The 24,146-nt window shown below is 38.7% G+C and overlaps 1 protein-coding gene across 8 annotated transcripts in view; it reads right to left on the minus strand.

Annotated features, from left to right (window-relative positions):
- Positions 1-24,146, minus strand: part of LIN52 (lin-52 DREAM MuvB core complex component) — a 249,553-nt gene that overhangs the window by 206,176 nt on the left and 19,231 nt on the right. For 2 of the 8 annotated variants that reach the window (XR_007631527.1, XM_050336328.1), the window contains exons 6-7: positions 1,967-2,026; positions 1-1,808 (exon numbers count right to left, since the gene is read on the minus strand). The exon at positions 1-1,808 is cut by the window's left edge. The exons of 1 other annotated variant lie outside the window; for it this stretch is intronic. Coding sequence is in view for 3 of the 7 variants with exons in the window: in XM_050336328.1 (XP_050192285.1) it covers positions 1,738-1,808; positions 1,967-2,026 (131 nt within the window). In the remaining 4 variants the exon portion in view is untranslated. Of the gene's footprint in view, positions 1,809-1,966; positions 2,027-2,521; positions 5,597-24,146 lie in introns of those variants that run through there. 5 more of the 8 variants (XR_007631528.1, XR_007631529.1, XR_007631530.1 and 2 more) reach the window with 4 other exon arrangements.

Raw genomic sequence — 24,146 nt, forward strand, 5'->3', positions numbered from 1 at the left:
ACTTCAGGACTAGCTTTAGAATTCTGTGATTATGAAGAAAGTGGTTAGATGTGTGTGGTATTTTTGGAAGGGAAATCCTCCCTGGCATCTAAGTGCCTGCAAGCACAAAATTTAATTACCCTATATTATTACGCCTACTCATCAGCTATGGACCACAGAGCCAGCCTTTCAAGTGATACAGAACCAAGTCAAGTACTTTGTCCTCCCAGAGATCTGGTCAATAAATAAGGTGCAAGGTCATTCTTATTACCCATTTTTTCTACTAGCAATTAAGTAAGGGCTTTCAAGCTCAGCCCTCTTCCTCTTTTCTGTTCCTTACTGAGGTGTCTATAACAGAGACAGGCAGGGACTGTTCTGGCTTCACTGGTCACTGATCTGTATTATAGGAATCAGCAGGCAGGCCAGAGGTCAACCACACAAACCCAACAAGAAAACGCCTATTCTGTACACCCATCAGCTGCCTGGAGTCAGTCACCCCCCTCAAAAGGACACCACAGAAAAGGTCAAGTCTAAAAATCGGCAGTTTCAGTGGATGATGAAGTCAAATGTGAAGAGATCCTGCCATGCTGAAAATCTAACACAACATTAATAAAACTGGCATTGTTGCACATTCTCTGTGAGGAATATGGATTACATTCTACAGAAACTGGATCGGTCCATACTTCTCTGGCCCCTTAACCTTTTAACTGTCTTTATGTGGATTTTATGATTGGCCACAATAATTGACTTCAAGATTTTGCATTTCACATCCTCCTGAAAGAAATTCAAAGCACTGATGTAAGGATTGACTTGCAGGGATAACATGTCTCTAGAATAACTTTGATTCCAAGAATACTAGCATTACATAAAAGCAAAAGGGTTCAGCCTTCTTCAATTCCTTTTCCTTGATTTTCTTTTTCTCTCTTTTTAAATTTTTTTCCTCTTGTCTTGCCTTCTAAAAATATCGAGGTCCATATCTTATCTGAGATATTTGGCATCACACATATAATCTCTTCTGGACATATCTGGCACTCTGGCTGATGTATATACTGGGATGTGCACATAGAAAACATGGGTTTTGGTATTTCTGCAGTGGGAAATTTTTGCTATAGTGATTACAGAAATGTGTCTATGACACTTTCATTTGTTCTTCTAATCATTTTCATTCAGCTCAGAGTTTGTTATTGTCCATGAGAAGTTACTGTCCAACTATAATTCTGCTGGGCTGAAGATACAGAGATGACTTTCTACAAAATTGTCTTTCAATGAATTATCATCTTCTCCTAAAGTCTGATTATTCAATGACTTCTTAAAAAGTGTCAGTGGCATACGAAGATGGGGGTACAACACTAAAGAAGTGAGGATTATTTTCACGCTATATTAAGTTTGTTTGCCATGTTCAGATAGCTCAAAGATTGACAGATTTCCCCATCACAAGTACCCTTGTTGCTTGAGGTTCTTCCTTAGTAAGAACTCAGAGTAAAGGTGAGGATGCTTGAAAAGCCTCTGTCAAGATCGTATCTCTGTTGTTTATCAATGTGGATTTTCTGCAATAGTAATTTGCAAGTTGTCTTTTTATTTTGATTGTGTATATATAAAATTTTTTATTAGTTTAGAAGTATTACAGAAATGTTTACGGAAGGTTACTGAACTTGTGGGAGGGCAGGAGTCCAGGATTTCAGACCACATGACAAAGATGTAATTTACCTTTTTTACATACTGCATAGGCTGATGATGGAATTGCCAGGTGTCAATTCATCAGCATGGGGAGTGGCTGGCATCACTGTCATCATGATTTGGATAAAGTGTTGTTTGCCCAGCACAAGTTACTGTGGGTGAAGAAGTGGACAAGATTAGCTGCATACACAGACTGCAAATCTAACCGATGATCCTGTTCTTAGAGATACTCAAAACAGGATTTAGCCCATGATGATGTGGGAGAAAACAGCAGAGTAACTGTAAAATACAAGCTGTAATTAGGACTTACACACTTCCACAGTATGCTTGCACTCTGAATACTCTGCAGTTTTGATTATGCCAGCTCCGGCTGTAATAGAAGACAGACAAATGAACATTGTGAACATGAGAAAGGTGAACATAACCATGGAACCAAAACATAACAGAACCTGAAAAATCATGAATAGTGCATAGACAGCAAAGAAGAAAAAATCCAAACATCTGTGTGTGACAATAAAAGAAATCAAAGATTTGAAATGGAATTAATTATCAGGTAAGCAGGTTTAAAACAAGAAGTTACTTTCCTCCCCTTTTTTTGTTTTTAACTTTTCTTTGTATAACTTAATGATGGAACTCATCATCCAAGGGCACTTTTGAGGCCAGAAGTATAGATAAATTAGGACTAAGGCAAATTTATGGAAGGAAGGGTCTACTGTGGACCAGATTCAACTAAAACAGATTGCTGGATGCTGTGTAAGTTACCCTAAAGCAAAATCACTGCGTAAGCCCTTTGTTTATATCCTTCCCTATCCTTCTACAACTGTTTATAAGCAAAGAGAAGATTACAGATAAGACGGGCTTGTGATTTGACTTGTAATAGCACCTTACATTTTTATGTAACATAAAAATCAGTAAAACAAACCAGAATAAGGTTCAAACATTACCTCCAAGCTGGATTAATCAGTTTTCAGTAATCTGTCATTTCTAGGTGACTTCTTGAGATAAATATGAAGCAATGTTGAGAACTGTGGGTTATAGGACTGTTACAAAATGGTTAATTTCATAATGGCAAACCAGTGAGTTAAATGGAGTATCGTGTTTTTCAATTGCCAGTGCACACAGACTTTAATTTTGATAATGGTTAATATAACAAACAAGAAATTCTTCTCAGTTGGATTAGATAGTGTCGTGGTTTTGCCCAGCTGATAGCAAATCATTTGACAGTCCAAGACTGAAGTGAATAGCCTTTATAACTGAATATATGTAACACTGGCATTTAAAAGGAACCAAATACATATTGAGTTAACTTCCATGAAACTCAGAGTAGCATTTAACTTACCAATACATGAAAATAGTTTATAAAGCAATGCATTAGCTTAATTAATATGACCAAATCTTGATTTTTTTTACACTTTTCATTCCCATCATTTATCAAAATTTAATTTTTGTTTCAAAATACAGAAGGTTACCAGTAACAAGAAGTCACACAGATTTTCTTGTACAGATATATAACTGCATGGATATCAGAAAGGATATAATTGAAGGAAAAAATAGGGTTCAAAAGGGTATGAAAACCCTTAGTACAATTTGGACATTGACAAATATTTATTGATGCCAATAAAAAAAATCATTACAGATGACAAGTACAAAACCAAGAAATATCACAATTCTAAAGCATATGTTAATGGCTGCCCTATAGAAGACAAGTACTGCATATGGTAAAAGGAGATTTTTCTTTCTTTTTATTTTTTAAAAACATATATATATTACTAAAAACTACCTAAAGTTTGAAATTCCTTACAGCACATATCAGAAAATATACATATACTTTCATAACGGTGGTAGTGGATCAAGGGTTGGACTTGATGATCTCAGAGCTCCTTTCCAACCCGTCTGATTCTATGATTCTATGACAACAGGCTTCCATATACTCTCCTTTCAGATCTCAATTAATGTGTCGGACCAACAAACCTCTATAAAATGCACAAACTCATACTGGTGATACAGATGAAGTATCCCATTATGCCATCATAAATATATGTATAGTATACAAATTTAAATTTGCATTCAAAATGTATAATTCAATGCTTAAAGCTACATCAACATCAGTTTGAACCATCAAGTTTTTTTCTGTTTCTGAACTACCACTTTCAGCTTCTCATTCATTTGACTTAACTTTCATATTCTGAAGGGAAGGAGTTCGTCTTTAGCTCAGCCCTGCATAAACTGTGAAGTACAGGAATGACTCTGTCAACTTTAAAATCAGACTTCTGACATTCCTAAATATTCAGTATTTGTGCAGGGTCTTTACAGCATGTGGAAAACTTAGTAACAGGAGCTGTCCAAAACAAGCCCAGTTCTGACTGGCAATAACCAAGACCACAGACAGCAAACCAAAGGGTCATTAGCAATTTAGTAAAAACTCAGAGAAGTCTATTTGATTTAAAAATCTCCCTCTCTTTATTGCACATGCATCTGAAAAGAGCCTCCTCTCCCTGAAAACCCAGAAAAATGCAATGCTCTAAGCACTATTTCCAAGTAATTTCTCTTCTCATATGTGACTACTGAGAAATGACAAATTTTGAAAAGCCTGCATGGTAAAAATAACATTTCTAAATAGAGAAAAAACCCTGCTCTTCCCCCAGTGTTTCCACATCATATTGTATCCTAAAAAGAACATATTTACTAACTCTTAAAATGTTGTTTTCTAGGAAAAGGAAAGAGAATGAAACAAAAGAAATTATTCCCTTAAATAAACTAAAAAGTCTGAACATGCTCTTTACCTTTTCTACGGGGTAAACACGTAAAAGCGCATGAACAGGAGGAAAAGGCATTAAACTGTAAGATGAATAAATACCAAAACAGTGTGCTGAAAGGGATCAAGTCACAGAAATTTCTGCCTTAAAAATTCTGATTTTGTAGAAGAAAATTTTGAGGTGCTGGCATATAAGTAATTAAAGATACTACAAAAGTTTTTTTTTTAAGAAATGCTAAGAGTCTCTATAGGCAGACCATCCTTGCAATGTGGCTAAAAATCCTGTTGCCACTTCTCAGAGTGCTAACTGAAAATATTATCACCTTTCAACTTTATAACTCTTTCCAGTTTCTGGCTCTGTTAGAAGCAGAGAATTGCAGTGGACTGACACAGCTGTTTCTTTGTGTACTGGGCAAAGCTTCTGTGAGGATATTTTCCTTTATGGCACAGTAACACCTCTTACTCACAGTGGTCTGTCAGTCTCAATTTCACTAGAGAACCGTTTAGCAGGGAAATGAAGCTCCTGGCATACTGAAGGTCTGCCTCGGAGTACCAGACATGCTTCTCTGAAGGCAGTGAGTAACTGGAATCTAAAGCAGAGACTGCGCTCGGTTTCTACACTAAAATCATATGCTCCTGCTGAACCAGTATTGGTCAATCCACACCCCGAACTGTGCTCAAATCCTTTAGCACAGAAGTCGCAGGAAATCAATGCATCTGAGACAAAGGACACACAAAAGAGTCAATGCCTCCTGATGCACACCAGCCAGAGTCAGATCTGCTGTGTACTTAAAACAGGGGCTGCCCCTGAGAGCAGCTGAACAAGGACACTAGCCGGTCACTTTGAACAGCTGATTAAAACAGGTAGTTGTCACAGCACGTCAGGTTGGACATTCTATGGTAAGATGAAGTTCCAAATTCCAACACAACCATCTGCAGTCCTTGTGACCTGTGTATGCCGTACATTTTCCCCCATAAAGAGATGATCTGTGGAAGCAAAAATAGATGTTTGCTTCTGAAGGTCTAGAGCAAGAGCTTTTTCTTCTTAAAAGTTCTGGGCTTCCTCTGTATCTGCAGTACATAAAATGACCTAGTTGGCGTATTTTCATCCAAACGCTAGATGTAGCAGCTACTTTTTGGGTTTCTCTAGGATGTTCAGGAATTTCCCTCGAGTCATTTCTCTAGCTGAAATCACAAAGGAGGAAAAATAAATCAGTATTTTTTTAAAGCCAAGAAACCTAAACAATTGTATAATTTACATATTTTAACCATAAGAAATTCAGTTAGATTTGTGCTTGTACCAAAAGTGAGTAAGGCTTATTTTATTTATCTATTTAAGTGGAAAAGAAATAAAACTACATTCCAACTTGATTTCCTGATATTGTAGAAATGCATAGGCAGGGCCTGGAATCTTCTAAACTCAGCAATAATTCCCACAGGCTGTCTCATTACATACAATCTATGCTTCCTATTCCTACTGCATTATGCTCTTGCAGCACCTCCTTTTCTCTGTACTATCCATCTCTGAATGGTGAAATCCACATCTCCATCACTCTATCTCCATGCAATTGTTCCTGGATGCTGTAATCTGTCAGAGATTATGGAACTCTCTCTTTCTCCATTTCAGGATTATTGGTCCCTGGATGCTATGATCTTCAACAGAAATTAGACAGCATTTTCTCTCTCTCAGCAGTGTCAGTCCCTGGATGCTGTAATGTAATGGGGTTTATATTCCTTCAGTGCAGTTCATCTATGGATAGTGTAATAAAGTAAAGTTTATAGAGCTTTGGTCTCCTCTCTCTCTCTGCATTGTCAGTCCTTTGATGTTTAATACAGCAAGGCAAGGTTTATATGTCTCTCACTCTTGGTACCATCAATCTCTGGTAGTTGTACTACAGCAGGGTTTACCACAGCCACTTTTCTGCAGGAGACATTTCTGACCTGAGAATCCATAAGCTCACAAGCTGGCAGAGCAGTCTTAACACTATTCTTGTCTTGCAATAACAATACAGTGCACCAAAGACAACATTGTTAGCAATTTTGTCCTGGAGAACAACAATCTTCCCACTGGTGCCTCTCCATTTCTTTTCAATAAAGGTGTAAGCTTTGTGCTGGACTGACAGGCATCAAAATATGGAGGTTTTTATTCACAGGAATAACAAAAGTAAGACTGTTCCCCAAACTAAGCCTAAAGATGGTCTGGAAGGAGATAGGAATTAATTTTCTCTTTTATCCATTCAATTCCTGACCTCTCTACTGAGAGGAACAACAGAAATTACAATTAGAATAAAATCTGGAGGTGGGTTTGTTGCTGATGTTGGGTTTTCTTTTGACATTTTTGATTATCTGTTAAAACAGAACTAAAGTATAATAAAAATGTCCAGCTTAAAATACTCAATTGTGCAGTCTAACATAAAAACATTTTGTAATTCTTTACCTAAAAGTTAGAGTTTGTGTCTTAAAGCCTTTTCTTTAAATTATTACATTCTAATTTGTCTACCCAAAATTTTATCACAAGGTATTGTCATCAAAAAAATCCCTATAAAACAAATATCAGTATGCATATATGTAAAATTATGTAACCAGCCTGTTACATACTGATACTCATAGGCTGCAAAGTCCACTGTCCTGAGTGGAACGTGATTCAGACTGGCTGCAGATACCAGCAGGTCACTGCACTATTCACTTGGTTCGTGCCTTCAGCTGTGAGTTATATCACCTGGGATCCATTCCCAACACTGCTTCTGATTCACAGCATGAACTACCACGAAAGTCCTCATTTGTACCTCTGTACCTCTGCCCTCCCCACCTGAAGATAACTTGTATGTTTTAAGTGCTGATGCAGGGATAGGAGGTGCTGCAGAAGAGCAGAGTGGGTTATTATTTTGTCAGGAACTAAGTTGTTATGCAAAAACAACGTGACTAAGTAAAACTGCAAGATTTTAAAAATTTTAGCTTGGAATAGATTCTCAGTACCAGTTCTCTGACATCTCCCTGCCTTGCACTATCAACAGTGCACGGTTTTAAAACACTCTTAGCAGAGAAAGCTCAAAGCCGAACTGTAGTTGATAGAGTGGAAAGTTTTCCAGAGTGCAAGTCCCATATAGGAGATATACGAATGCATGACAATTCTGTTCCCCCAAAGAGGGCTGCACCCTATAAATCAGGCAGAGAGCATAGACTCCTTCTGTGCGCTGAGTGAAATTACTGTGGGTTGGAGGTTGCTCCAAAGCACGTGCCCGCCTGTTCACTTGTCATCGGAGATGTTAACATTTCTGATTAATTCACAGACCTCTCATTTTATTCTTCATTCCTTTATCCTTGCTATCCTGTTCTGCTGCAGCTTAAAGATTCTTACCGACCTGCTACAATAATCACCGCCCGCTTCCCCCCCCAACCTGGTGAAATTGTTTAGTGATGCCAACCGCGCTTTTAATTTGCAAGACATCAGACACAGAGGTAATTTATACCAACATCTGTTCATTTCTGACTTCTGAAACAAACTCGCACATGCTGCTACAAAATCCCATTAGGAGCAGGAGACAGCCTTCTGCTATTCTGTATTCCTCATCTCCTCAGACTCAGGCTTGCACCAGGGCTTTATTTTTAAAGATATGATGCCAAACTGAAAAAGAAAAAGGACCTTACATCTTTGTATATGTATGAAAATGGCCAGCAAATAACACCCTCATACGACAAAAAAAACATAACTAAACTAAGGGCAAGTTTCCACAAACATTAACAATCTTCTTTTCCCTGCTTCTGTTGCTTCCCTTATCTGCCCAAGAATCATAGTTCAATGTATTCCTGGTAAACACAGGCCAAATTTTTATTACATGGTATTACACTGAAACATCTTGGCTATTCCTTCCCCTTTGTTTCTCTTTAGTCTGCACTGGAGTATGATTTGAGCTTGCATTTTGCACAGTAAAAGCCTCTAATATTAAACTGACTTTTCTGCTCAATATTGCTTCTGATAAATGAATTCTTAATAATGGGAATAAAAAATATAATTTCCAATGGGGTCTTACAGAGCTTGCTGGAGTGAGGAAAGAGCTTGTGAATGAAGAAACCATCATCCACATTCCAAATATGATTGCAGGATAAGAGAGATGGTAAAACCAGTTTTAAGCAACTACCCAAGGGACCAGCAGAAGCCAGTTGAATAGTAGATAGAGGTGGATTTTTTAATTAAAAGGTTGGACAAAACTATAGTGAAAACCTTGGGGATTTTTTCTTTACAATGATTTTTTAAACCACAGACTTCAAGGGAAGAGGGCTTGAGCACAGGCTTCATTGTACCAGCAAACACACAGTACAGAGGCTGCGCAGCATGAAACAGAAACATGAATCTGCATGACAAGTCATGATTTACAACCTTGCCTACACTGTGTATCTACTACAGCAGAAAAATCAACAATAAATAGGATCGCAATAGTTTGGATACAAATTAATTGCACCTACTAGGGAGAAGGAAGACACTGAACTTCACAGAAAAAAATCACTTTAAGCTATTATCAGGAATGGTTACAATGGAAGTAGTGTTTGAATAGACTCTTTCAGATAAACATATTGAAAAATGGTATCAGGCTATTATAATTAACAGAGAATGCTGTACTGTAGGATTTAAGTTTGCTGCCTGGCAAGATCTGCCAAGCAGATCTCAAGAACAGGTGTAGGAAAGGCTGGGGCTGAAAGGAGGAGGAGACATTTCTACTTGATAGGGGAGCAGAATAAGGTTTAATATAATCTCCTCTTTAGAACTTCAATCCCTCAATCCCACATTTAGCCTTGTTGCCTTGGCTCCTTTTTTACTACAGTTGTCCCCAAGCTGCCTCTCTGCAGTAAATTTTGTAGTTGGTGGTTGAAAAGATTCAGTAGTACAGATTGATTTCCTACAAGTGAGGAGATGAGGGATTACCAAAAGCAGTCCTGGTTAACAAGATTGGGTGCAGAATCTCCTGCTAGAGCAGCCCACTCTGCCAATGCTTTGCATCCTTTCACTATGACATATGGGTTTCATTACACAAAGATTTTCCTGATTTTAACTTGGAGGCGATTACATTGGAAACTCAGAGCTATCTTTACATCTGTAGCAATTTAAAGGTTAAGTAACTTTTAATCAAATGACAAAGACTCATAATGTTTTTTCCTCAACTGAAAATGAAAACTGCTGTTCCGGATATTCCTTCCAGTGACAATTTAATTAGAAAAAAACACTGCACTGGAGATTGGGGTCCAGCCTGATTGCTCCCCATAAAAAGCCTTCTCACACATATGACAGCACAGGACATACTGTATCATAAGGTCTGGATAGCCAGGAAATAATGGAAGGATTTACTGCTGTAAAATCAGGAAGGAAAACAGTGATTTACACTTATATAAGAAACTTTCATCCAGGAGAATCCCTAAGCAACACACATACATACAGACCTTTTAAACATAATATACACTTAAATGCAGAAGCGCAACACACTTGGTAATAAATACAAACTGTGTATGTATATATATATATATATTCATCATGAACATAATACCTTCACTGCTTACTACTTCTGGGCTTATCCAAAAGTCTCAAAACAAAGCCTGCAATCATCTTCAAATTACAGATACTTTAAAATGAAGTCAGTTGCTAAAGAAGCATTTCTCTGCCTCTCTCCCAGATGTACAACTCATGGGACAAATTTGACTGTGATCCTCCTCTAACCTGAAAATACAGCCTTGTTGAAATCTAAAGGTCTTGCTACTAAAAAACACCAGAAATACAATTAACGTTTTTAGCTCTGAAATGTCTTGTAATATCACATTTTGAATGCTACATTCTTGACTATAAAAAGGTTACTTTAAGCACCGTCATACTTTGTTAGCTTATCGGTTATTCCTCTCATTCAGTTGTATTTATGCTAACGAAAACTTGTTTTTCAACATGTAAGGATCCCTTTTACATTACAAATCATGAACTCTCAAACTACTGCTGTGTCTTAGGCCTACACAGGAAACAAAACTAAAAAGGTTTATTTCTGAAGAACTATCCACGGAAATTACCATTTCAGGACAAAGAGCATGAATTGCAGACAGACAGCAGAACACTCCTCTGGTTTTTAACCTTCTGTCACAAGAATGTGTTGCATCAGAAATGATTTCTTACGTGCTGAGATACAGTGTTAGGATAAGAAGACACAACCATTCTTTTTCTTAGTTGGCAGGGCATAAAAAAGGCCTAGAGGAATCTGCCTGTGAGTGACTGTGGGAGTTTTGCTTGACTGAACTTGTGAAAGCCAATTGCAAAGTCACATCTTTTAGTTGGGCTCAACTAACATTGCATTTAAAAGAAAAACAAAAATATAAATCAGGGAGAAGGGTTGAAGGCAAAAAGGTAATTAAAAATCAGTAAAATGATTTAAGATTGACATAAAAGAGACTGATCTTCTGTGAGAGAGAGAGATCTGTATGGACCACTTTCTGTCTCAAATCAGACCCCTAAAATCCTATTACCACACCTGGATGCCTGCTGGGACCAGCTCAGTCCTCTTTCTTCATAGAAAGAGCTCCAATTACTCTGCTAACTGTGTACTTCCTAATGTAAACATAAAATGAGATGCTCCTTGAAGACTGTGGGCCTTTGACAAATACTTAGTGAATGCTACCCCAAGCCCCATTTCATTAAGAGCTGGACTGCCATCTCAGGAGAACAGTGGTCAGCAAAGCAATGCCAGGTGCCTTCACTGACAGCAGAACTGGCACATACAGACACTCCCAGCTGTGCTTCAGGAACTGTTACACTGGCACTGAAGACCACAGCAATCACCTGGAACTCCTGAAACACATTCTTCAGGTAAGACAACAGAATCAGTATAAACTTCCAGGTGTAACAAGCTTGCATTAACATGGCATCTTCCAGTAATCAGTATCAAAGCACTTGCAAAGTTTATCAAGACTCACAATATTTTTGAGACATAAAATTATTGAATTCCCACCTTACGGATGGGGTCACAGCCTCAGTAAGGAGAGATGTACAGATTTTTGTGGTTTAACCCCAGCCAGCAGCCAAGTCCCACATAGCCACTTGCTCGCTCCCCCACCAGCAGAATCAGGGAAAGAATCAAAGAATCCCAATGGTAAAAGCTGGAAAACTCATGGGTTGAGATAAAGGCAGTATAATAGGGAAAGCAAAAGCTGCACATACAAGCAAAGCAAAACAAGGAATTGGTTCACTGCTTCCCACGGGCAGGCAGGTGTTCAGCCACCTCCAGGAGAGCAACTGTTACCATGCATAACAGTTACGTGAGAAGACAAATGTCATCACTCCGAACATCCCCCTCTTCCTCCTTCTTCCCCGCAGTTTATATACTGAGCATGATGTCATATGGTATGGAATATCCCTTGGGTCACCTGTCCCAGCTCTATCTTCTCTCAACTTCCCATGCACCCTCAACTTCCTTGCCAGTGTGGCAGTACGGAAAGCAGAAAAGGCCTTGGCTCTGTGAAAGCATTGCTCAGCAAAAATATCTCTGTATTATCAACCCTGTGTTCAGCACAAATCCAAAACACATCCTCATATGAGCCACTGTGAAAAAAATTAACTCTACCCCAGCCAAAGCCAGCACAAGATGTATACTAAAAGGAGTCAACAACTGTGCTAGAATTCAGGCTTTGAAAGATGAGTTCTGTCAAGTCTTGCTGCATCATTTTTAAAGACTAACATCCCCTTGGTACAAAGCATCACCATCCTTCCCTTGGTGAATGAAACAGCAGCATGTTCCCTTGTTTCAGCTGTAGCTCAGAATCTGGCATGACTTGCTTTGAAATGCCAAAGAAGGTAAAAGCTTGCACAAAGCCAAGCTGTGAATCAGAGCAGCTGGACATGATTGCTCCTCCCAGTCTGCTATGAAAACAGTCCTCTCAGACAGAGAAGTGAATAACTGAGACTGATAAAGTTTTAAACCTTTCAAACAGTTTAGTGAGTGTTAGCTAGAGCCTTGAGAATTGGAATAAAATATTTAATGTTTTCCTGAATTATGAAATCCTCACGTGACCTCTTTCCACCTTGTTTTTCTCCATCCACAGTAGTGATGTTTTATCCTATACCTGATAAGAGATCTCAGAGATCGTTCAGGATTATCCAGCATAGTGATAACAGATCTGCTGCAGATTAATATAGCCTCAAAAATGTTACTGTTGCTATCAAGAAATACTAAAATTATATCCGCTCTAAAAAAAAATTAGATTCCTTCTCTGCAGAATAATTTACCTTGTTCTCCTAACCAGATTTCCCTACCTTGCAAGGCAGTACCATTCTTTTTGCATTCACTTGCAAACAATGATGTTCACAGAGCTTCAAACGTAGAAACTACAAACGGTATTCATTTACATACAGATGGGCAAAATCAGCCAATGAAAACACTCAAAGCAAGAGGCAAAGACAACCCTGCCAATGCCCAGGGAGCTACTAAACTTATGTTCCAGGCCATGGATATGAGGATGTGCAGGTATTTTGTTCTGAGTGACCCTCCATATTACAGGAAGCTCCCAATTCTAGGAGCTGCTTGCAGCCAACATCCTGTGGGGCCAAAGACCTGATCCCTTTGACCCCCAAAGCAGGGAAAGAGTTACATCTTCTCTCCACAAAGCCAATAAAAACCTCTCTTGATTATAATTTAGATAAGAGCCACTGGATTGAATAATAATGTCTGAAACTCCCCTGGCTGTTTCACCTTGAGACGTCCATCACTGGGTTAAACATGATGCTAATTGCATTTGGATTGATTAATTTCTCTCACTCCTGTCTATTCGAATAATGCTTAACAAAATAATCACAGCACCCAGAGCCAAATCTTCTCCGTCAAAGGAATGAAGCCATCAGAACCAGCAGAGATGAAAGAAATGAAGATGACCCGTAATTACTGCTACGGTGATATCATTACCATATTATAGAAAATGAGTGTACGTGGGGGGAGCGGGGGCTGCGATTATTATTTATTTTTTAATGGAACCTCACATCCCAAGAATACAGATCTGACACAGTGGAGCATACAGAAATACAGAACTACTAAATTATTGTGTATTAAATTGCAAAATACAGTGAACACTGGGACTCTAGATACATCAAGTGTCCTATACTGTGAGCTGCTGTTTATTCACTTCACTATTTTTTCATTGCAATAATACTCCATGTATGACTAGCATAGAGATTTAAGATGCCTCCCTTCCCAAAAAGATCCTCAAGTGCCTGTAGCAGAACTCACCCATAACCTTGATGCTAAAGTCATTCTCTTTTAATATCATTACAAGTCATCTTACTTTCAATGCTGGCATTCAGATTTTTAAACCTGAAGACCTAACTTGATGGTCAAATAAGTGCTATTATGCATGAAATTTTTATTCTTAAATGCTGATTCCTATCTGAAGGCAGTTATAAATTACAACCCTAGCTACAGCAGATCGCTTCCAACCATTCAATATGCTGGTTCTGTAAAGATATCAAATGTATCAAGTCTGGAAGAATTTAAAGCAGGGTTTGGAAAAAACCCCCACAAAAAACCCAAAACAACCAAACCCACAATCCTAGCATGAAAACTGAAGGCCTTCTGCTCCCTTTATTCTCCAAAATACACTCCCAAAGCCCCTCTCATTTGAGAAACAAATAGCTTGGCAATTGTGTAAGATCTACAGACACCTGTGCACTGCAATTCTAATTGTGGTTTATACAGTTCACTTCTCTCAGTGCTCCTTATGTCTGCCCCCTAGTCTCAGACCAAAGACAAAAAAACTACACAAAACTAGCAGCTTAAAATATTTATTCTGGAATAAAGCCAGGGTCAAATACACAAGAAAATTTCACATGCCAAGACCTAAGACCAGGCACTGATTCATGAAGCTAATTAAACACTGAAAAATGATGTTCAAGTATTTCATAAGGCTAAAATAAAAAAAATTGAGTTATACTTCTGATATCAAAAGTAGTAAGAAAGGTGATTTTATATCAAAGTTGAGGATATTTTCAAATATACATGAAAGATACTTTAATAGCATAAGTTATCACTGGAACAGCTACAGCTTAGGAGAGTTCTGACCACCAAATCCCACAGATGTCAGAGGAAAACAGCAGGATAGAAACGGGGCATGTTTTTACAAGAAGCACTCTAAAGGGCCTTTTTCTACCTGCTCATACCAAAAGGAAAATAATCTCTTCCTGGCTTCCAACACCTGCAGCAGATCAAGAGTTCTTGATAATTTAGGTTTTCTCACAATAGTATCTAAAAGAAGAATCTTCTTTATCAAGCAACGTGGAGAAATGAGATAAAAACTGCTTGCTCAAGAACTCTCGAGCATAAAGCACAGGAACAGGCTCAGCAGAGAAGTCTGCGTTACATACACACCCCCAGCCAGGTATGAAAGGTTTCTGGAGGTAAATGGACCCTTCTTAGAAGGCACACGGGCAGAAGTGCTGCCCATGCTCCCACAACACAGTGCACCAGGATGCAGTGCCCCTGCCTGTGCAGGGGAGCAGGTATTTAGTGGCTGGGAACAAAACAGGAGAACCGTGAAAGTCACAATTTTTTTCAAGTTTTATCAGTGGCCAGGGCATAGAGGCCATGGCCAAATCTGAGCCCAGGAGCCAATAGAAACAAAGGGATTAAGAGTTATTAGGAGTGGAGAGAATTACATATTTACAGTACAGTTACTGAAAAATAATCGTGTAATGATTATGTAAGTCCCTATATTCCTTTTGGCTAATAACACTGGGATACAAGCTGTATGGTTATGCAAGCCAGGGCACACAAATCCAATCAGAAGACATCAAGGCATGTTTATGGGGAGGTTTGCAGTTCTGGATCAAGAACAGTACAGCTGCCTTGACCTCCAAAATGCAGAAACAAGCCTCTGTCAGTAAGTTAGCTAATGGCCTGAGCTGTAAAAAAGGACTGCATTTTTAAATTTAACATCTGTCAACAAACTTCATGTGAAGAGATACCTATATGAAAGAAGGTCATATTATGGTAGCCTGTATTTATTTGTCCAGAAGTATGTCTTTATTTTAAAAAGCAGACTAAATCTTTAAAATGTTTCCTAATCCCAAGATTCCTTATTGAAACATTTTTCCATTTAGATAACAGCAGTCCTTCACAAAATGATGAATTATCAATATTAAAGGTCTCTATGAAAAGAAGATTCACAGGTTTTAACTGGAAAATATTATTTGACTTAGACATAATTCAAACCAAGATTCCCTTTGCCATTAGTATGATACAACACATTAAATTACATAGAGGACTTCCATGATTTCCAAAAATCCAAGTAAAAAGTCTGTATGGCCAAATACAAGAAAATTATTGAAATCTCAGTGTTCCAAGGTCAAAGTCTCAACCTCAGTAAAAAACAAATTACAGAAAAGCAGCAATAAGCAGTTTGTGGGCTGCAGAAGAAAACCTTCACAACTGCCTTCATCATTTTATTCTTTCCTCCACGTGAATCAAAGGTGCTTTACTTAACAACTATCCTTATTCCTATCCTCATCTTTCCCAGTGTATTCACTGCTTGCTTTACTTCAGCGTTTTAAATTATACTGCTGATTAGTTTCATGCACTCTGTCCACCTCCTCTTTCTGAACAATACTCTGAGCTGAGGAGTATTTAAGAGACCAGAAGAGGGTTAAGGGAATTCAGAACCATCTTTACCAACTCCAAATTGTTCACAAGACATCTGAGGAAATGCACTGATTTCGAATTATTACAGTTTTTACAATATCCAAATGCTAGTAGAGTCAAGTTCAAATGAATAGAGAAAAATTGTTGTGACTTGGAGAAACTATGATTAATGACTAGTGTTAATCTGATCTACCTGATAACAAAATTGTAATACCACTCAGGTCTGTTTGGAATGGGTATTAGAATGCAAACAACGTATGTTCTGCTAGTTATTACAATGTAGGTGCTAATGAGCTTAAACGAGGCTAGGTAAGCCTCATATGTAAAAGCAGATGTAAAAGATGCACCCAAAAACACACCCTCCCAGACCCACAAGGAAATGTGGGAATATTTTTCATGAACACCCTCACACTTCTAGTATCAATGTGTTTTGAAGAAAAGCTTAAGAATACAAGAAATATGGAGGTATTGGAGTCTGCAGATATCTCCTGAGAGTAGAGGCCAGAAGAAACTCCAGTTTATTTGATACCCAGATATAAAGCCAAAACAAACAAAACTTTTTTTTTTTTTTTTTTCTCCGCTCCAGACGGTCTACTGAGAGTAGTCCAGTAAGCTTTGGTACTCTTGCTTCCAAAAATCTCTCCATGTTTATTCACAGTCCATGCACATCACCAGCCTGAGTCCATGTCTACCATTATGAAAGCTGAATACAGGGGCACTGCTATCTTTTAACGAGCAGAGGAGTGTTCTTCATCCATTACTAGAAACAAGGAACAGAGGCACTGCAGCAAAGCAGATGGCAAACCAAGACAGCTCAGAAAGTAAAGCAGAAGGTGGCAGTGGCCATGAGGAGTCTCCATAGATTTGGTGACTGGAGAGACTGCTCTGAGGGTTGAGGGACACTGAAAAAAAACTTCCAAAAACTTTGGAAGTCAGAACTCTGAAGACTCCATGATCCAGTGACAATGGGATTATCAGATGCATTTAGAGGTAGAAAGGCACATCAGAGTAGAAGTATAAGTAAGTGGAGGATATAAGAAAAAAGTGATTAGTGAAGAAAATTTAATCTACCAAAGAAGAACAGAACAAATGACAAGGTATACAGTATAGTGTCATATGAGGAAAACTGTACAGAAACAACAATCATTCAGATTTGATAGAACCTTGCCAGGTCTCCAGTTAACTTTCTGTTCAAAACAGACAGGTTGCTCAAGGCTTTATCTAGTCAAGCCATAAAAACATCCATGGATAGAGACTGCACAACCTCTCTTGGCAATCCAATTTGCCAGGCTCCACACTGAAAAAATTTTTTCTTGAATCAAGTCAAAACCCCTCTTGCTTTAATTTATGATTGTTGTCTCTTGTCCTCCCACCATGCACAGCCTGACTTCATCTTCTCAAATAACCTCCTTGCAGGTCCTAGCAGGCAGCTATCAGGTCCCTGTGGGGTCACCTCTTCTCGTGCTGAAGGGGCCCTATTCCCTCGGTGTCTGTTCACTGGACAAGTGCCCCAGCTCCTGATCATCATGATGGCCCTCCATTGAATGCACTCCAGTTTACCAATGTCGTCTCTCCTGCTGGGGCACAGAGGACATCACTGGATGTGGCACTGCAGATGCAGTCTAATGACTGCTGAGCAGAGGTGGACCATCACTGCCTTTGATCTACTGCCCATGTTCCAAGCAGCAGATGTATGTGCAATCCCACATTCCTTTCCCATATATTACTTACTTGCTGTATTCCTTTTCAACACTGTTTCCTAGCCTTTAACTTTCTATCTACCCACTGCTTTGCTTATTGTTCCAGGAAACCCAAGCACCACAGTCAAGAGTGAGAGCATTTTATGCCCTGAGACAGGGGAGGAACTGTTTGCTCCTTTAAGTTTTAGATGCATATGTTAGTAAATACAAATTTTAAGCCTTTTTAAATTAATTTGCTCTCCATTTTCAAGTAAGCCAGGTAGTAGACATGAAAATCCAGAGGCAACCTAGAGAACTATCTGCTGAAAACCAAATGAGAGTTTAGCCTGCTACCCAGAAATATCCATCACCCATCCCTTTTCTGTTGGGATTTGTGTTGAATGACGTCCTCTGCAGGTTAACAATTAGTTTTTAGCATAAGAGTCCTGTGTCATCATCGTCATCTCCCCAGGAGACAGAAACAGGCTGAGTGATTTTTAGATTATATGCTCTGATAAGACACAGGCTCCTGACTCTGTGCTTGTGCCATGCAGGCCACCTGCTCTGTGGAGCTACCACTGGGGACACAGTCGAAAAGGTTTAATAATGATGTTCTCTCTAGAGATATAACTCAGAGCATGCTCAGAATTTACGTTCTATATCACTGACTAAAATCTTGTACATAAAATCCTATAAATAAATAGGATCTAAGACTAGTTGCTAAAAAATACTGTAGAAATGTTAATTCCTGTTAAACAAAAATCTATCCAGTCTGTAGTCATAAAAACTGTAAATGAGCCTAGGAGTTGATAGAGCAGGACAGATCCGTAATCTACCCAGTCAGATATCCTGTTTGACTTCACCCAAGATCAGAAGCATCACAGGAAAAGATAAAGCAAGGAACCACATTATTAAGATATATGGAATGATTATTTCTGAAAGATTCCTCCTCTTCTTAAGTGCTTGTCTTATATCCTGAAGCAGCTGGTATTTCCTACTTCATTTTAGATTTTATTCTGCTTTAACTAGAAATGTTCTCATCATCCATTTAATTGCCTGATTTCCTTTCAATAGCTGCTAAGTACTTGGTCTAAAAAAAAAAAATAATCCCAGTGTGGCAGAAAGTTCCACATCAAATTATTCATTATGTAAAAAGCATTGCTTTTTGCTACTTTTAATCTGACTAGTTTCCATTACTTGTTTTCTGAATTTCCCCCCTCATTCTTTTCAGGGCTGGGAGTCAATAGGAATTTGCAATTTATCTTCTCAGTTGTAGAGATGTAAAATAACAACTGCGTTACCTTTCAAAATCAGAGATCCTCCTTTTCCCCCCACATTCTCATGAAGAAAACTCTTGATTAATAAGTAGCTCTCTAGAAGTCAATGGTGTATCTTACACTATCTCAAAATTATTCCTACCAAAAAACTGTCCGAGGTGACAGTATCTGAAGCTACAACACAGAGAATGAGACTTCCTTCCTTCCTGGGAAAAGATTATTAGACCTTATGCAGAAACACAATTATTAAATTCAAGAAGAAGAGGTGGGAAACAGTATAATAATCTGATGTGACTTAGAGATTCACTCAAGCCTGAAGACATACAGGTATAGAGAAATCTGCCTGGCTTCACCATGCTGGGGACTGTGCTTCCACCTGCCTATTCTGGACCATCCCAGGAGCTCAGGAGGTTTGAAGGGCACATGCAAAACATGATTAAATGCTGCCACATTCACCAACTGCACCCAAACTCCAATCACTTTGAGTAAAGTCTCTAGCATGTTGAGATAGATTTGTCATGAAAGTTCTGCCAAACAGCACAGTTTTTAATTCTGAAACATAAAAATCATATAAAACCACTCAACATACAGGAAAACAAATTAAAAACATGAAGAGAAGGAGAAACTGAAAAATGGTTTGATACAATACTGAATGTGTGTAGAAATGTATGGAGATCCTGATCACAGTCAAAATAAGTGACTTGTTCCATCTTTTCAAGTGGAACAAGATTTGTTAAGATCAGACAAAAAGATTCTGGAAAAGGTAATATAAGAACCTGAATAAGAGCTGTGTGGATAGATAGCAAAGGGCTTTTTCCATAGGTGTTATACTGAAAAATGGATGAAGATTTAGATTATAGCTTGGATGCCTGGACTTCCTGGAGAGTCAAACATTATACTTGGTCACAAGGGCTAAGTGAGCAACAGAACAGCAGCAGTGTTCACAGTCATCGAAAGAAGGATCCCAGACTATTTGTTTGATACAGGAGGAGGAGAGAGCAAAAAGCTCCAGTTTCAGCATATACTCAGGTCCTCAGATATAAGAGAAACAAAGGGGCTGCTAGGAAACATTTTTAATCCTGTAGGTTCTAGAAAGGTAGCAGCGTTCATTAGCTCCCAATGTGCTCTAAATACTCTGATATGTGTATGTTGTTAACTTACAGTCACAACACAGAACAATATACAAACAATATCAGGCAAACAAAGCCATGCTACATAGTTCAGACATGGGCATTTGCACTAACTCCACATGATAGTTGTGTTTCATAAATGTTATATTTCTTTTCAAATTATCTGGCTGCTCAGGAGTAATAAAACACTACCTTGCATGAGCACCGTAATGCTTGCACAGAAATTATATTTACAAACATTATCTACTGAAAAGAGAATGAAGATAAAAGAATATTGAAAAGACAAGAAACAAAGTGTTACAGAACTGCTGTACTATAAATGAAGAGAACATATTTTTCACTTCTCAGTTTCATTGCCATAACCAGTTACCATTTGAATCACTACACCACAGCTACATCCCAGTGTTCTCAAGATTTAGTTAGAAGCAAGTGATACCCACTCTAAACATCCCCAACATTTGCAATTTCTCCTTCTCCCAGTGACCCACATGCAAAGGGCCTATAAATGCCTACTGTCACCAGCCTAAGAAATGCCTTTGACTAGGACAGATGTTGCCAAGGGCTTGAAGAACTTGTGCCCTTTCTAGGAACCCAGCAGCAGGTCTTTTGTTTTAACCAGTAGGCAGGGGGCACTCAAAATCCTCATCAGGAAGTGATCTGCAGCTATGCACCAAAGGGAAGAGTCTGGCCTGCAGGATTTCAGATTTCATTTAAGGCAGTGCTTAGCAAGAAGAGAGAGCAGAAGGTACATTTTCAATGCCATCTGCTGGATAAGACAGACAACTCTAATAAAGGCAAGAACCCGCTGTTTTCCATCCTCAACTCCTATCAAGGTTGGCTTGATCTTGAGGAACAACTTTCTGACTTTTGTAAATTATAATTTATATTCTGGCCAATCAAATTGCAAAGCTTCATTAAACGTGTCCCAACTGTTTGCAGAAATCATTAACACTATGGATATTTGTAATTTTCATATAGGACACCATTCTCATCATTCTCATACAGAACACATTCCTCTTGTGACAGTGTTGCCAAAGCACGTCTGAAGACTGATGGAATGACCCTCTTGCTCTATCATGACATTTAGACAGCCTATTGGATCACCTAAATTCAGTAAAAAAACGAGGGATTGGCATGAACTGAGGTCTGGCATGAGATTGATATAACTCATATAAGAGATGCAGCAACAGATTGCACTCCTAGGTCCTCAAATACAAAAATCGTACTTGCTGACGTGAAAAAACAACAATTGTTAATAAACAGATATTCTACTCTTCAACACTCCATATGGCAGTCTGATGGATTAAACACCAGCAGAGTGTTGATCACTCTAAAAGCTCATATTGAGATGATCTGGAAAATCTGTCTATCTACAATTTACGAATTCTGGTTAATTTAATTAAAATGCTGCATCACTAAGTGCCTTAATATGTGGAAAGCCATAAGCTTGTGAGGTTCCTGGCACATGCCTGCCTTCGGAAAAAGCTACAGAACAAATTAGCAAGAGTCTCCTTTTAAATTCGGGATACATAAAAGAAGACTCCTGAGCTAGAAAATCTAAGTGCACATGTAGGGAAGAAGAGAGCAGAAAAATCTCCAAAATAGGCCAAGGGACAAGTGATACAATAAGGATAAGGATGCTAGTAGTGTCAGGAAAAAAGGACATAGGTTGTCGAGGTACTGGTGACCTCTTTGAAAGGGGTCAGCTAAATTTAAAGGAAATTGGATGTGCTATAAATAGGAGACAGAGAAATGGATATAGAATGGTGGGGTTCAGGAGAGAAACTGTCCCCTTGCAAGGAAACAAAGGCCAGGAAGTCCCAAGAAAGAAGGAGCCCATGATTCACATGCTTGGCAAAAGGTAAACTCAATGGTGTCATCTACCTTTACCAAGGGAGGCTTGAGATCGGGCTTCTTCAACTGAGAGAGGCTACTGCATATACACAATCAGTTACTGCAATTTAGCTAAGGGGTGGTACCTGTTCATTTTCAATTTGGTGTCAACACCATGAAAGAGAATCCTTGAGGCTAAGCCATCTTAGAAAATTTTTTCCTTTCTAGATGCATGGCTGGATGAAAGAATACAGACATTCTCAACCTAAAACCCCTTACTCATCACAAAAGACAAGTGAGTAAACTGCTGGGATGTGGAAACAGATGACAGTTTGGAAAACACATAGAAAAACTTTTCCATGTCTGCAGCAGCTCTGAGTTAATGGGAGCCAAAACATTCCCAGTACGCACACTACTGTCTCTGGAACAGACCCATGTACTTTAACACTTTCCTTACACTTAATAGTATCTGCTTTTGTTCTTCCTAAACAAAAAATGACAATGTTGGGTTCATTTCTTAGCAGCTAAAGCTGAGGATGAAGCATCAAGAGTTTTTCAGGCACAACAACTAAAATTTGAGAGGAGTCTGAAAAAGAGAAAGTGGTGTTATTAGGGAGATGTCATGGAAGAACAGACAGAAATTCCCACGTTACTACTGTCTCAGTCCACTGTAGTTCAGCGAAGTATAAATCCTTTTTTCCTATTTCCATTCTCAAAACCATCTAGAGTAAAGAGAAAAATTCTAGATGGAAGGAACAGCAGTTATCCCCAGAAACATGTTAGTTTAGACTCATTTCTTGTTCCGAAACTTTAAACAGAAACAATTTTGGACTTTGTGCTGTAGAATGATCATCTTACTTGGAAAAACGGGCAGTCCCTCTAGTATGGTAATTGATCCCCTACTTGTATAGGCAGATGAGGTTCTGCTTGCAAAAACAATCTGCTGACTTTCTGCAACAGAGGATAGGGAATGCGAAGTTGTGCAGAAGGCCTGGTTGTGTTCTATGCCTAGCACAGTATCGTAAAGAAACACTGTCACCTTAAAGGCCACTTCAGCTGTGTTTCCACAATTCACTGACTGACAAAAAAGAATATCAAACTTTTACAATGCGCACCCCTATACTAATCTTTCCCATAAGAGCAGAATTCAGAAAAATTGATCTGAGAGTAAATAAAAAAACAAACCATGTGCTTAGAAAATAAAACCCACTTTAAAAAAGCTCAATCTGATTTACATTTCACTCTCTAGTATTATCTCCATGCTTCCTCTAGACTATTTCCAACTACTTTTATAACATGCAACTGAGCATGCTGGAGCCAAAGTTAATTACTTCCTTATCAAATACAAGAGTACTGATCCTCTATACTATTACAAGCATAAGAGCCAATAAAAAGTGCCTGAGACAGAAAGCAAGGTGGGAAAATAATCTTCCTTCCCCTAAGTCTTCCCTGCTTCAGAGAAACCAAGCAGGCTGGTTTCAAGACAAGAGCAAGTGATATAACCAAACAAAAGCAGATCTGAAAGGTGAGCAAACCCCACAAGCCACACAGTCATTATTACTGTGTCGACAGCACACTTGTTAAAAATGTATATTTTAATTTTCTGTATTGCTAAAGGTCCCAATTTGCCCAGGGATCTAGCTAAGCTGCCATTTTCTACCACGACACAGTCTAATCTTTATTTAATGGATTTAGCATCTATCTTCACTAGAGTGGTCTCTAAGGGAAAGGGGAGGGGAGTATGAAGGGGCATGAAGAGATGATCAGAGCCCCCCTCTCCTTCATCCATCCAGCGCTCATGTTTGTGTTCAAAATTCAATTACCTCCTTATTGATACTTCACAGAGATATTTAAGCTGCAAACATGAAGCCCTGATTTCCCAGGGGGCCATGCCCCTCTCTATTTCACTGCTCTGCTTCCCCCAGGGTGAATTCCTGAGGCGTCCATATTAATAGGTAATCAGTCACAATTCATTTATTAAACAGCTAGCAAGGTTTATCAGCCTGCTCTGATTAGCCGGAAGAAGCCACTGAATTCCTAATTTATTTATGGAAATGTAAGTGTCTTTTTGAATTCCATTCATGAAAGACAGGGGTGCTGTGGGTCTGGCACACTGAATTCTAACAGGGAAGCAGCAGGCAACCTGGAGACCGAGGACTTTGCAACTT

Source organism: Myiozetetes cayanensis, unplaced genomic scaffold (assembly GCF_022539395.1).
Source record: "Myiozetetes cayanensis isolate MyiCay16 unplaced genomic scaffold, myiCay2020 scf6-25, whole genome shotgun sequence".
NCBI classification, from domain to species: Eukaryota; Metazoa; Chordata; class Aves; order Passeriformes; family Tyrannidae; genus Myiozetetes; species Myiozetetes cayanensis.